This window comes from Gadus macrocephalus, chromosome 12 (assembly GCF_031168955.1).
Source record: "Gadus macrocephalus chromosome 12, ASM3116895v1".
In the NCBI taxonomy this organism is placed as follows: domain Eukaryota; kingdom Metazoa; phylum Chordata; class Actinopteri; order Gadiformes; family Gadidae; genus Gadus; species Gadus macrocephalus.
The window spans coordinates 6,348,805-6,361,667 of NC_082393.1; the positions used below are offsets into that span (position 1 = coordinate 6,348,805).

A 12,863-nucleotide genomic window follows, 5' to 3' on the forward strand; every position below is an offset into this window, starting at 1 on the left:
CGGGTATCTGTCGTCCGAGCAAGAGTGATCTGGTCCGAGCAAATGGAAAGGGGGCGTGGTAAGGTTGCTCTCCCCCCTCCCTCTCGCTCTCTCTTTCTCACACGCTCTCCCTATGTCTCTCTCCCGTCGCGCCTTTCTCTCTGAATTTTCTCTCACTCAACCGCAGAAGTTGTGTGACTGAGTTCACACCACAGAGCGGCCGGGGAAAGTCTCACGAGCAGCAACAAGACCGCTCGGGGAAATGAAGAGGAGGCTACAGAAGAAATACTTGATTTTAATCCTCGGTTACTCGGGCTTACTACTGCTGGTTCCCTATATCTTTGACTACGGCGGCAAGCCCACACTTGTAAAAAATGGACAACAACAGCCCAAATGCCCCGACCTGGAGAGCACCATGGCTCTGTGGAATAACGGCGAGCGGTCCAACAGCACCGCAGACACGGCGTACGAGTACGCCGCCAACCGGAGCGGCAGGGCTCGGACCAACATCTACCTGCACGCCACCTGGAGAACGGGCTCCTCGTTCCTAGGTGAGCTCTTCAACCAGCATCCCGACGTCTTCTACCTGTACGAGCCAATGTGGCACATCTGGCAGGCGCTGTACCCGGGGGACGCGGGCAGCCTGCAGGGAGCCGTGCGGGACATGATGAACGCGCTTTACCGCTGCGACTTCTCCGTGTTCAAACTTTACGCAGGCTCGCAGAACATCAGCACGGCGTTCATCTTCGGATGGAAGACGAACAAGGTGATCTGCTCGGAGCCGCTGTGCAGCGCAAACAAACGCGACGCCATCGGCATGGTGAAGGAGGACCAGTGCGGGAAGTGTCCGAAGAGGGACATGCGAGACCTGGAGAGGGAGTGCAAGAAGTACCCGGTGATGGTCATCAAAGGAGTGCGCGTGTTGGACGTCAGTGTGCTGGTACCTCTGATGAGGGACCCCTCGATTAACCTCAAGGTTCTCCAGCTCTTCAGGGACCCCCGAGCGGTCCATAACTCTCGCCTCAAGTCCAAGCAGGCCCTGGTCAAGGAGAGTATCCAGGTGCTGAGGAGCAAGAAGCAGGCGGACAAATTCAAGCGGCTACTGGTGCCCAACAACCGGGTCAACCGGGCGGAGAACTATGTGTCAAGCGCCATGGAGCTGATCTGCGACAATTGGCTCAGTGACCTAGTGTTGGAGACGAACGCGCCTCCGTGGATCAAAAGGAACTATATCCGTGTACGCTACGAAGACCTGGTGCTTCACCCCATGCAGGAGCTTCAGAGGCTCTTCAAGTTTTCCAACTTGTCCACTTTCTCCGCGCTGGACGAGTTCGTGTTGAACATGACACACGGGCAAGGCTACTCCTCGGATAAGCCCTTCCTCATCTCGGCAAGAGATGCCAAAGAGGCCATCTACGCCTGGAGAGAGCGCCTGAACGTTCAGCAGATCCAACAGGTGGAGGCCTACTGCAGCGAGGTGATGAAGCAGCTGGGTTACCCCAAGAACAGCGTGGATAAGACGTAATGGTGCGGACTTGTCGAGATGGATGTAAGGATAAAGGTACGGTAGGCCTACATGTCATTTCACATATGTTGACAAACTGTCACAGTTCCTTGAAATACAAAGTTGGTTTGGGCTTCGCTTCTAAAGAAATCCAGAAATGGTGTCAGTTGTGTTGTTATTGGCCTTTCATGTATTTTTTTTTATGTTATTTACATGATATGCAAGTAACCCTCTGAATATTGATCAACTGATAATATTAATACTTTACAGCACTGAAGGGCTGGACATAGGCCCACATTCAAAGGAAATTCTTCATAGTAAATCCCAACCAAAATTCCCTGGGTTATTAATAATTCATTTTTGCTTGAGCGGAGATCCTGCCTGTCACAACTTCTTCATTGGTATTGCTTAATTATTGTTGGTGAGCTGAACTTTGTACTTTTCTCTTTGAATCAACCCATAATCCATTTATACATCTGTAGATCTTTCACTCTCTCAATTTATGAATCATACATTAATATTTATCTAAATATTAAGTAGCCTGTTTAGTTCATCGTAATAAAACGGTTCTAGGTTGCTCCAGTTACAAGGACTGTCCTTACAGTTGAGGAAGTAAAACTGAATATGAAGGGCATATCAGCAGCACCAATCAGACACAATGACACGTCTGTAAGTAGCCCGCTGGTGGGCAGATCCTCACAACAAAGTAGCTGATTTAAGTGGCCAATAAAGAGCCTATTGTTTCCACATGGCCTGTGTCGGGGGCCACTCACGGAGCGCGTAGGGGATGGCCAGTGTGGCAGCGTGGCGCCTCCAGAAAGCTCTGCAGAGAGAGAAGGCCCTCATTGTGTTCAGTGCCCCGGTAAGGGCCCGTCTTGCTGGGTTCTTGTCAGCGCTCGGACCCCGCAATCTGAGCCTTCAAATGCCTGCTGGCCCCAGACTCCCCCCCGGTAACACACACTAGGTGGGGGGCCCCTGTAACACACACTGGGTTGGGGCCCCTGTATCACACACTGGATGAGGCCCCCATTACACACTGGATGGCGGGCCCTGTAACACACACTGTGTGGGGGCTGGTGGTAAGACCTTGACCTTTGGACACCAAGCCGGAAAGTTCAGAGAACCCAGAACAGTACTTGTAGTCCAGCTTGAGTCTGCAAGGTGCACCAGCCTGCTCCTTAAAATGCTCACGCTAAGCTAGGCTTCCGCTCGTGGAAATGAATGTTAATCTCTCTGTTAAGCACCCTGCATCTCTGTTGCAGGGGCCATCAGGTAAAACAAGTGAGGGCTGTCGACTGGTAGCTGTACAACGGAGGAGGGGGGTGACCCATTGGCCCAACACCAGCCGGACAATCGAGCCTGGAGGAGGCTGAAAACACCCAGGAGGAGGAGGAGGTGTGGAGCAGTAGGACTGACCACACTATTCATTCACCACCACGGCCCTGGAGCCGGGCTCTCTGTGGGGGCGGAGGTAAACAGGAGCCCTGGCCTCTCTCAAATGGACCTCCTCGGGGCTCCTGAACCGCTCGCCAGAACTAATCCCTCTTCAGGGCCCCTGCCCGGACGGACCAGACGTGATCCAGAGGGGCCTCTGACAGGGACTGCCGACACAAGCGTAGCCTAGCTAATGTACCGGCGTGTCCATCATGGGGCCTCCTGACTCACGAGCAACCCCGAGACGGAAACTCTAGGGGGCTGACTAACAGCGTGGAATCAGAGGAGAGGGGGAGACAGGGGAGAAGGGAGGAGCGGGGGAGAGAGTGGGCCGGGGGGCAAAAGGTAGGAGTGGAGGAGGAGGAGGAGGAGAGGGGAGTGAGAGAGGAGGAGAGGGCAGTGTCCACTTTTACTACCTCGTTTTTGGTTCTCCAAATACGATTCAGAAAACGATCGCTTCACTGCCAGTTCCCAACCTGAACCATAGTGGCCTCACCCAAACAGACGTAGTCCGGGGGGGGGGGGGCTACATCTGTTGGATGTCAGACTACAGCTGAAGGATGCAAGGACCAAGAGCACTGAACAATTGACACCTTTGCAGTGTGAGGACCACTTTAGTCTTACATGGGGTTGTTCCTGTTTGAACTCAAATTCTTGGACTCTAGAATATGCTATTCTTATGTATTTATTCTATATTTATTCTGCATTATATTTGAACACATCATTGCGAGACATGCGAATTGCATTGGAATGTCGAGAATAGTGTTTGAATAAAGTTACGATGCAAGACCGTTAGAGACCCCCCCATACTTTCTGACGGGGGAGCTCAGTCCCCGCCCCCCCCCCCACTGGGAGAGGGACTGCGAGGGAGAGGTGAGGGGTGTAGAGGGGAGGGGAGTGGAGAGTGAAGAGGCAAAGAGTGGAGTGGAGAGGGACAGAGAAGAGTTGAGAGGGGAGGGTTTAGTGGAGAGGAGGAGAGAGGAGTGGAGATGGCTGGGAAGGAGACGAGGGGGAAGGAGACGAGGGGATTGCGTAGAAGAGGCTGAGGGAGAGAGGGCAAGGAGAGGAGATTGGGGCTGGGGCCTGAACAGGAAACTGCTTCTCTAGGTCCTGAGGAATGCGGCAGGGTGGTGCGGAGGTTAAGTGGAACCAAACTGACCAAACATCTCACATTCACGTGAAGCCCACTCACACCATGAGGAGGAGGGCCCCTCCACTCTCTGCATACTAGTGCAGGTTTTGGCAGGAAGACGTGGAATCTAGAGGGTATAAAAGCACCATTCTGTTATAAACTGTATCACTGTGTTGTATTTGTGGTACGACTGTGTTTTGCCATTGAAGAGATTCAGGAGGTTGGCAGCGCTTACACATTGAAGAAGAAGAAATACACAAACAAGCCACTGTCTGAGCAAACCTCCCGCCAAAAGTAACAAAAAATGAAAAAGGCCTGACAGTAAGGACAGGAAGGGAACACACATGAGGCACAGCAAGGTTATAATGGAAATTGTTTTAATGGGCATAACATGCAAAACATTGCAGGTAAATCTTGGCAGCCGGCAGCACATTATTTACACGTAGCTACATCTCATGTTTCCATCCACATACAGCATTTACCGAGAGCTAACAAGGACTTCACACCTATAGCGCTGGCCTCCTGAAGAAGGTTGATTTCACACACAAAAGGTTATTATTTTTAAACGCCACAGACGTCCCCTCAACGTTTGTGAGGTAAAGTGCCAAACGCCACTATAATCTAAACATGTCAACGTCAATAAAGTGCTCCTGTATCTTAAACAAGGACAACGACTCACGCCTCGATGTTGTGGGCGTATCATACATGTTTTCTCTGATACTTTTTTGTCTTATTGTTATTTTCTAAAACACACTGGCCGATTCAACACGCATAGTGGAAAAATAGTACGCCTCCAAATAATAAAGGTTTCCTTTTTCGGTTTCTCCGATTCTCAAAATAGAAACTGTAATACTTCATGTTTTTTAACAGGTGGCCATAATGGCACTAACTTTCTTGCATGAGCATCATCAGAGGCAAAAAAGACGGTAACTGGCGGGGTATATATCAAATAATCCAAGCCTTATAACGGCTTGTCTACACAAAAGGCTAAATACAGGCGTATGCTTCCAGCAACCCGCAGGCTACAATTCTAAAAGTACTGAATCCGACTTCTAGAAGCTTCTGTGACCACTTGTTCCCTACCCGTGGTGAGTGTGTGTACAAGTCTCTGGTCTGTACAGCTGTGGAATGCATCACTTCGCCCCCCAGTGGGTAGTTAGTTATAAAACGTGGGGTACGCCCCTTTCACACATGCTAAATGAACTGAAAACAACATGCTGTGCATTTTGTCAACGAAGGAAGTGGTTGGTTACCCTCTTTTTGTTCTTTAGGCTACTTTAAGACATACATACAAGTATGTCCGACGGATAAGAGATGTGAAGTAGGCTACTGTGGGATTGCTCTTGAATCACAACCAAACACATGCTAAAATCCCAGCAGGCCAAGGTTTCTTGTGACATACCGAGCAATAGCAGCTTTAAACTATCCTGCAAATTTATAGCGAGAATAAGCAATACCACTCGTATTTAATATGATCTCCTCTTGAAGGAATTTTTAAGTGCTTCACAAAAACAATGAGAATATAAGTTGGGCAGTTTCCCCCCCATTACTTCTGTATAAGCTAATGGTTAGAGAAATGTACCGGCTTGCTGGAAATAATGTCTGTGAGGAATGTCTTACTGGAATAGAGTAAATGTATAGGGTGTGTTTAGACAGAGAATCTGATCCTAACATTGGAAATCATAGTCTACTGTTATGACTAATAACTCATCTTCTGCATGAAGAAACGCCTTAATAATACTCCTTTGGTTATAAGTTGTTGTTCAATATTCCTATAACCGTAGTTTATGTTAGTAAAATGGCATGTTCAGGGTATTAAATCATATAGCCTGTAGGCCTACCATTTGGTGCTATTGAACGCTTGCCTTGATGTCAGTCTCAAAACCATTGCTTCTGTTGAAAGAAAATATGAAAATGATAATAAGAAATTCAGTTAAAAACATTTTTTGGATGGAGACAATTTTCTGTGGTAGAATGTCCAAAATAACAAGAAAGAACTTTGCAGCATTCATTCATGAGAAATCCTCCATTTGTCTATATATTTTCACGCTGCAAGGCTTTCGCATAAACACAGAGTTGTGTGTCTGTCCACCATGTTATTAAGTCATTCATGCCCTGGGGCAAATACTTCTATAAATGTAGGTTATAGTAATTCATATTTATTTATATATCTATCCTTTTTTTTCTGTACAAAACCATTTCAGTTGATATTTCTGCTGAAAGGGACCAAAACCACACCAGTCAATTTAAATGAATTGAAACCCTAACAGATGTACTGAAACGGTTTTAAATTATTTGCTTTCTTTTGGGTGTTTTTTTTCTTGCAGTATCCTCTAAAATGAATGGTTTCGTACATATAAGGGGATATGATACAATTCTCAGCCAGAGAGAATAGATGCACACTTTAGATTTAACAAGGCTCTTTATATCGAGGTTTCAGCATTCGTCAGCAAAGCCATTTCTGGCTTAAAGGATGACCTGTTTACCATTCTGAGTTGTAGGTCATTCAGGGAGAATGGTGAATGCTACGGTACAAAGTTATGATATCAGCATTTTCATTTGATTTTTTTTTTTTTTCATTTTTGGATTTGGATCCCTTGCTGTTTAACAGTGGTACTATCACATTCATTTCATAAAATGATGCCCGATCTTAGTTTTGATAACTTTGCATTTATATACATTGATCAGAATAAATACCACTCTTTAGTATGTCAGGTATCAAAAAACCTCTTACAAAATAATAAAGTCAGTGGCTGGGGGATTTTTGCTCAAATCGGTAAATCAGTGAAACCAAAAGGGGGGGGATCAAACCACAAGATTCATTCCGAAAAAAAGATAAAAACATTGAATCAAAGCATAAGGACAAAGACTGCATAGTGTTTATGAAAAGCTATCGCCTATGGCAACAAGAGAAGCATTAAAAGACGATTGTACCGCGAGCAAAGAGAAAGAAGAGCATTGTATTAGCATGCCAGCGCGCCTTAGCCCGGCTAATTTCATCCAGCGGAGCATTGTGACACTAACTAGCGTGCCAGACTTTATCCTGCTCCCTCCTTGGCCCCAGTATTCTACCACTGCTGTCCGGACGGAGGGCTTACAGATAGTTTCATATATACACGCTTGGTCTCTGAGGCATTCTCACAAGGCAATTTGCTACAAAATGAGAATTACGTAACTTCTCGATTGAGAAGACCAGCGTGTGTGTAGATTTACAACATGATTCCCATGCTGTTTGGACGTTTGTGTGTTTAGATTCAGAACACCAAGATAGCAGATCTGGATGCAACCAGCGGTCATGAATGGTTTCTCCAGCTCTGGCACATGACAAAGAATGGGAAGAGGCGGTCTTCTTTTCACATTTAAAACTCGTATCGAAACAGACAAAAGAATATGAAAGTGCAGAGATGTATTCTCTCTTGAAAGTAGATTGTTCTTCAATAACTGCAATGTGCATTTTCACACCCTTTTTACGCAAGAATGTGCAAAAAATAAATAAAAGAAGAACCAGCTAAATGAAATCACAGTATAACAGTGTTTGTGTTTGTGTTCCGGTCTTCAGATTCCAAGGGAACGACTAAAACTTCCCATTAAAGTTCTGCTCCGGATTCCCCGGGCTTGGGTCCCTTGACCAACACGTCCCAGATCCCAGTCGACAACACAATCCGATCACTTCATTCGATCGATTTGTTAAAATCGCTTTATGGATTTGATGCTTTCCTTTTGATCACATCTCTTCATCCGTTCAGATGATCTCATCCGAACTTTCAATTTGACAGAATCCTCCACGTAATCGGATACTTTGTTATCCGATATCCTTCTCTTTTCTGCACGTCCAGACCTTTTTTTTCAAGGGTTTCAAGGGCTTCGCCAGGTTGCAGTCAAGCATGGAGGTGGACATGGGTGGGGTCAGGGTGGGGTTGTGTGTGCGTTCAAAGTGGAGCAGGGAGGTAGGGCAGGGGTCAGAGGTCGACAGGCAGGAGGCGGGGGGGATGGGGGGAGGGGGGTCAGATGGGGTCCTCGATGGGGAAGACGAGACGCGTGCCGTGGCTCAGCAGCTCCTGCTCCCGGGAGTCCAGCTCCCGCTCCAGCGCCTCCTCCGACGTGCTGCCGCTGCGCTTCCCATTGGTGCTCCAGCTGGAAGCCCCGCCCCCTCCCACCCCCGAGGCCCCGCCCCCCGACGCCCCGTTGAGCGCGGTGACGGCCGTGTCGCCGTAGGACAGGCTGAGGTCTCCGTCCGTCAGGATCACGTCAGAGTCGTTGGACCTCAGCTGCTCGTGGTCCTAGAAAAACAGAGGCACCAAAGCACAAAGGATTATGGGTAATGAGACGCATGTGAAAAAGGGCACCTATTTTACCCCCTGGGTGTGATGTTGTGATTGATAGACCAACCACACAGCCTTCCAGCTGGGAAAGCCTCCGAGGTAGTTTGGTAGGCTGGTCTATCCATCAATAATTTGTATACATAACGAGAAGCTTTAAAATGGATTGTAATGGCTAATCAACATCTCACATGTTGGTCACAAACGAGCCCTTTAAAATGCCTACGCCAAGATGCGTCGTTAACACAATTGCAATTGCAAAACAAATAAACCCACAAGCAAGCCAACAAGGAAAGACATTGACTACACATAGAGGGCCACTGTAAGGAATACAAAGAGAGCGTGTCTCGGTGTCCCCATGATATGACCACCACGCTTTAACTATAACAGCATGAGACACACAAAAGTGCGTTACTAATGTTATTTCTAAAGAGAACACACACATTATAACCCATGATGCCGAAATGGTTTCAGGGGGGAAAGAAAACAATAAAATTCATTAAAACAAAATGAATCCGTTTCAGATCATTACACTTACATGCAGTCATTTAGCAGCTGATGCTTTTATTCAAAGCGACTTACAAATGAGGCTGAGAACAATCAAAGCATATCTAAAGGCGCTGCAAAAATGTACAAAGCCGTACAACAGTGTACAGGAGAGTAAAGGAATCATTGAGGCAAGGGTAGTCATTTGTTTGAATGTTTTTAAAATCAGGACATTGAACCAGAGCTCTGGAGCAGGTTAAAGTTTGAAGGAGTGTGGATGAGTTCACTTTGAACCAGACCTCTGGAGAAGGTTAGAGTCTGAAGGAGTGTGGATTCTCTAAAGCAGGTTAAGCTCTATATCCATGACAAGCTCCAAGAGCTCAGGATGTGTGTTGCAATTCATTCCCTATGTGACGAGAATCATAGGTCAAAGGTATCCATTTATGAGTATTTACTACACTCTTGACCTTTCAGTGATTTTCGGGGCCAACCAATCATATTCCAGCCCCTTCGGGTCCATGAAATCAAAGCACGCATGCATCCATACAAACATACAAACATACGTATGCCCCTCTACTGCCAGACAGCAATAGAAAACCAAAAAAACAAGGAAGGAAAACGAATAATTTCAGCATATCCTGCCCTATTTATCTTGAGATTGCGTCAGGGTCCCTCTAGCATACTGCCAACAGTGCAATTCAGCCCAGCTTAGACATGCCGGAGTGCAGGCCCACGCTCTTCATCGCCATGGGGCGAAAGAGTTGGAAGGAACGTGCATGACTTCACTCCTATGATTCAGAGCTCTAGCTCAGTCATGTGGGGTTGGGCAGGCACCGATGGAGAGAGGAATGAACAGAAGATGGTGAGGGAGACTAACTGGGGTTGAGGGCTGGGCCAGGGGCTGGCGTGGAGTGGGGCTGGGTCAGGAGATGGTGTTGAGTGCTCAGTCAGGAGATGGGGAGGAGGGCTGGGCCCTAGCAGGGATTATGCTGCCAGACAGATCTCTGAGGGTAATCCAGATTACACAACACATCCGCTGTGAAACCCTTTCGCATCAACGCTGAACGGGAGAGCCTCCTTGTTTTAATGTTGATTAAAAATATCCAGGGTTCACTTTAACGAAAATAAGAGTCATTATGTGCTTCACTGCATTCATGGATCTTTGCTGGTAGTGCACTTGGTATAACATATAACTTGTCGTTATTATTACCTATTTTCAGTTAATGTTGTTGTTGTTCTAACAACAACCTTAACCATGTTGTCTATAGGCTCAACATTGCATAAGGAACAATTCAATCATAACAAATAAAAAGGAGCAGACTCTCAAGTGAACCCAATGTTCGGCCACAATGAAGCGCTCCCATCGCTCGGTTCTAGTGGGCTTTGTTGGTGATGAAACCATGAGAACAGCGGAACGGAGCGGGACCCAGTCGACCCTCCCCACGTGACCGTGGCTCCTCTTTTGGGATAAAGGAGGGTGTCAAAGGGACCCCCAGTGTGACCGGCGCTCGGTGAAAGACTGTTCTCTCCCTCTGGCGATGGAGGACGGTGTGCCAGCAGCCACTGTCTCCAAGCTCAGCGCTAAAACATTCGCCCTGGGATGAAAAGAGCTTTTGTCTTAAGTTTCTACATTCAGATCTCTCTCTCTCTCTCTCTCTCTCTCTCTCTCTCTCTCTCTCTCTCTCTCTCTCTCTCTCTCTCTCTCTCTCTCTCTCTCTCTCTCTCTCTCTCTCTCTCTCTCTCTCTCTCTCTCTCTCTCTCTCTCTCTCTCTCTCTCTCTCTCTCTCTCTCTCTCTCTCTCTCTCTCTCTCTCTCTCTCTCTCTCTTCATGAAAGCGATGCAAGTAAAAGCTCACAGCTGAACACTATACTCTTAAAAAGCTATTTGAGACGTACAGAAATGTGGGGACAAAGATTTGTTCTATAAAAGCTTACAATGAAACAGTGCTGAATAAAAGCTGGATGAAACAGAACCAGGCGACTAGTTCTACTGCATTTGTGTCCCACAACATTCTCAATCAGCCTATACGAGTTCAAAACACAATTGATACTCAACACAACCCCAATGTGAAATTAAAATAGGAAGTAGGAAAAGTCGACTCTGATTCTATTGAATGCCTTTTATGCATAAGAAGTGAAGAGGGCTGAATGAGAGATCATTGTCTGAGAAGAAAGTCACTCTTTCAGTAAAGTAGCAAACAGAAACCCATTCTATTGCCTGTCGACACCCGGACATCTCTGTTGGACTCTGTTGAACATCAAATTGACAGGATGTGAGCGGTTGTGCAATTTTGCATGCACACAGGGTTTGATCAGTGTACAATGCAAGCCTGCATAGGTGTGGGTGTAGGGTTGTGCGTGCGTGCGTGCGTGCGTGCGTGCGTGCGTGCGTGCACCTGGTAGGCCTGTGGGCTGGTGAGGCAGCGGGCCAGGGGTCCACAGCAGGGGGGCAGGGTGGTGGTGAGGGGGGGGCCGCTGTGGGTCAGGATGGGCTTGAGATAGCTGGGCCATCGTCAAGGAAACCAGGGTGTCCAAATGGAAGGGTCATAAAACCATGACGACTCCATGCCATGACCTAGCCATAGCCTAACCCGCAACCAACTCACAATGACTACCACTATAACAACCTAACTAACCAAACCAGGATAACCAAACCATAACCAACCCACTATGACTACAAATAGAACAACCTTACTGACCAAACCATGACCAAAACATAACTAAACCATGATGACCAAAAGTGTAACAACCTAATCTCTAGTGCACAATAACACACATCATACTAAGGAAATGTATTGACCAGCCAAAAACAAAGTATTGATTAAATGGGCGATTGACAGTGAGGTGTAAAGGCGCAGGCGTCCATTCTTCCAAATCGCCCTCTCTCGCATTGACCTCCTCTCTTTAATCTAAAAGGTGTGACGTGGTCAGCTAGTCAACACTTGTAGGAGCAGGGTTGACGGATAAATATTATCACATGCCTCCACATTCTGCTGGAGGCATCATCTATTTTCTTACCGTTTACTTAGCACTACCACTGCTTGGGTCAAGTGCAAAACCACGCAAAAGACAGTTACCTGTGAAGCTTTGCATTTGCATAAACTGGTTTCCCGTTTAGTAGGTCAACTGATTTCTTCAGTTCACAGTGAGTATAATGTAACTATGCTCTTTTATCTCAACTATACTGTAACTTTAGTAAAGTTAGATTCTATTGCTATATTCCATAACTATGGTATACTGTAACTTTGTTCACCAGCGTCGTGCAGGAGTTGCTATAACAACAGTCCCTCGGGTCCTCCAACATAACAAGCAGCTTCTCAGGGAGCCGGAGGCTCTGTGTGTGTGTGTGTGTGTGTGTGTGTGTGTGTGTGTGTGTGTGTGTGTGTGTGTGTGTGTGTGTGTGTGTGTAATACTTTTCTATAATCAGCTTTAATCAGCTAATCCCAATGGACTCAACACCCAACGATTATTTGAGGTTATTTTTAATATGAATGGAGAGTGGAGACAGTTGTCGTCATTCACTCTGTACACCATGCGGGTTTAATGTTAGGAGCCATCAATTTTAGCATCATCTACCTATCCCTCGATATATCCCTCTATCCATCTATGTATCAATAAATACACACTTATGAAACATACACCACGGTAATGTTCAGTAACAATAACAACCACAATCGCTAGCTGAACATGCATGATTATAGTAAAGGAATGAAATAACGAGTCCTTTTTTCTACGGGTTTGAAAGGCCGGTGTGAGGAAGGATACTTGTGGTCGAAGGAGTACCACAGCCGGAAGAGCCAAGCACTTTCCTGCCTGGTCTTGCTGCGGCCCTCGGCCTGTGCTCCCTCCTGGGGAACAACAAGACAGAAAACACATTGTCAGGTAGCTCCGCTTCAACAGAGGGATGGTCCACTCATCCAGCTTCAATAGAGAGGCTTTCAGATACCTCAGCCTCAATAGAACATGAAAATAGACGGAGATACTGTTAAGTATGTCTGCTTTACGATGTA

General features: G+C 46.7%; 2 protein-coding genes across 2 annotated transcripts in view; one reads left to right on the forward strand and one right to left on the reverse strand.

Moving 5' to 3' along the window:
• The first annotated feature begins 93 nt into the window (after positions 1–93).
• Positions 94–4,954, forward strand: chst7 (carbohydrate (N-acetylglucosamine 6-O) sulfotransferase 7). The gene is made up of 2 exons (XM_060066261.1): positions 94–1,540; positions 2,746–4,954. The coding sequence occupies exon 1, from the start codon at positions 242–244 to the stop codon at positions 1,502–1,504; it is 1,263 nt and encodes a 420-aa protein (XP_059922244.1). The 5' UTR covers positions 94–241; the 3' UTR covers positions 1,505–1,540; positions 2,746–4,954.
• slc9a7 (solute carrier family 9 member 7) overlaps positions 4,406–12,863 on the reverse strand; it is a 29,189-nt gene continuing 20,731 nt past the window's right edge. Inside the window, exons 14-16 of the mRNA XM_060066260.1 lie at positions 12,619–12,701; positions 11,250–11,355; positions 4,406–8,329 (exon numbers count right to left, since the gene is read on the reverse strand). Of these exons, the coding sequence (XP_059922243.1) occupies positions 8,054–8,329; positions 11,250–11,355; positions 12,619–12,701 (465 nt within the window). The 3' untranslated portion in view covers positions 4,406–8,053. The remainder of the gene's footprint in view (positions 8,330–11,249; positions 11,356–12,618; positions 12,702–12,863) is intronic.

Excerpts from the sequence above, each read along its gene's own strand:
- chst7 (XM_060066261.1), top strand. The coding sequence starts at position 242 with ATGAAGAGGAGGCTACAGAAGAAATACTTGATTTTAATCCTCGGTTAC.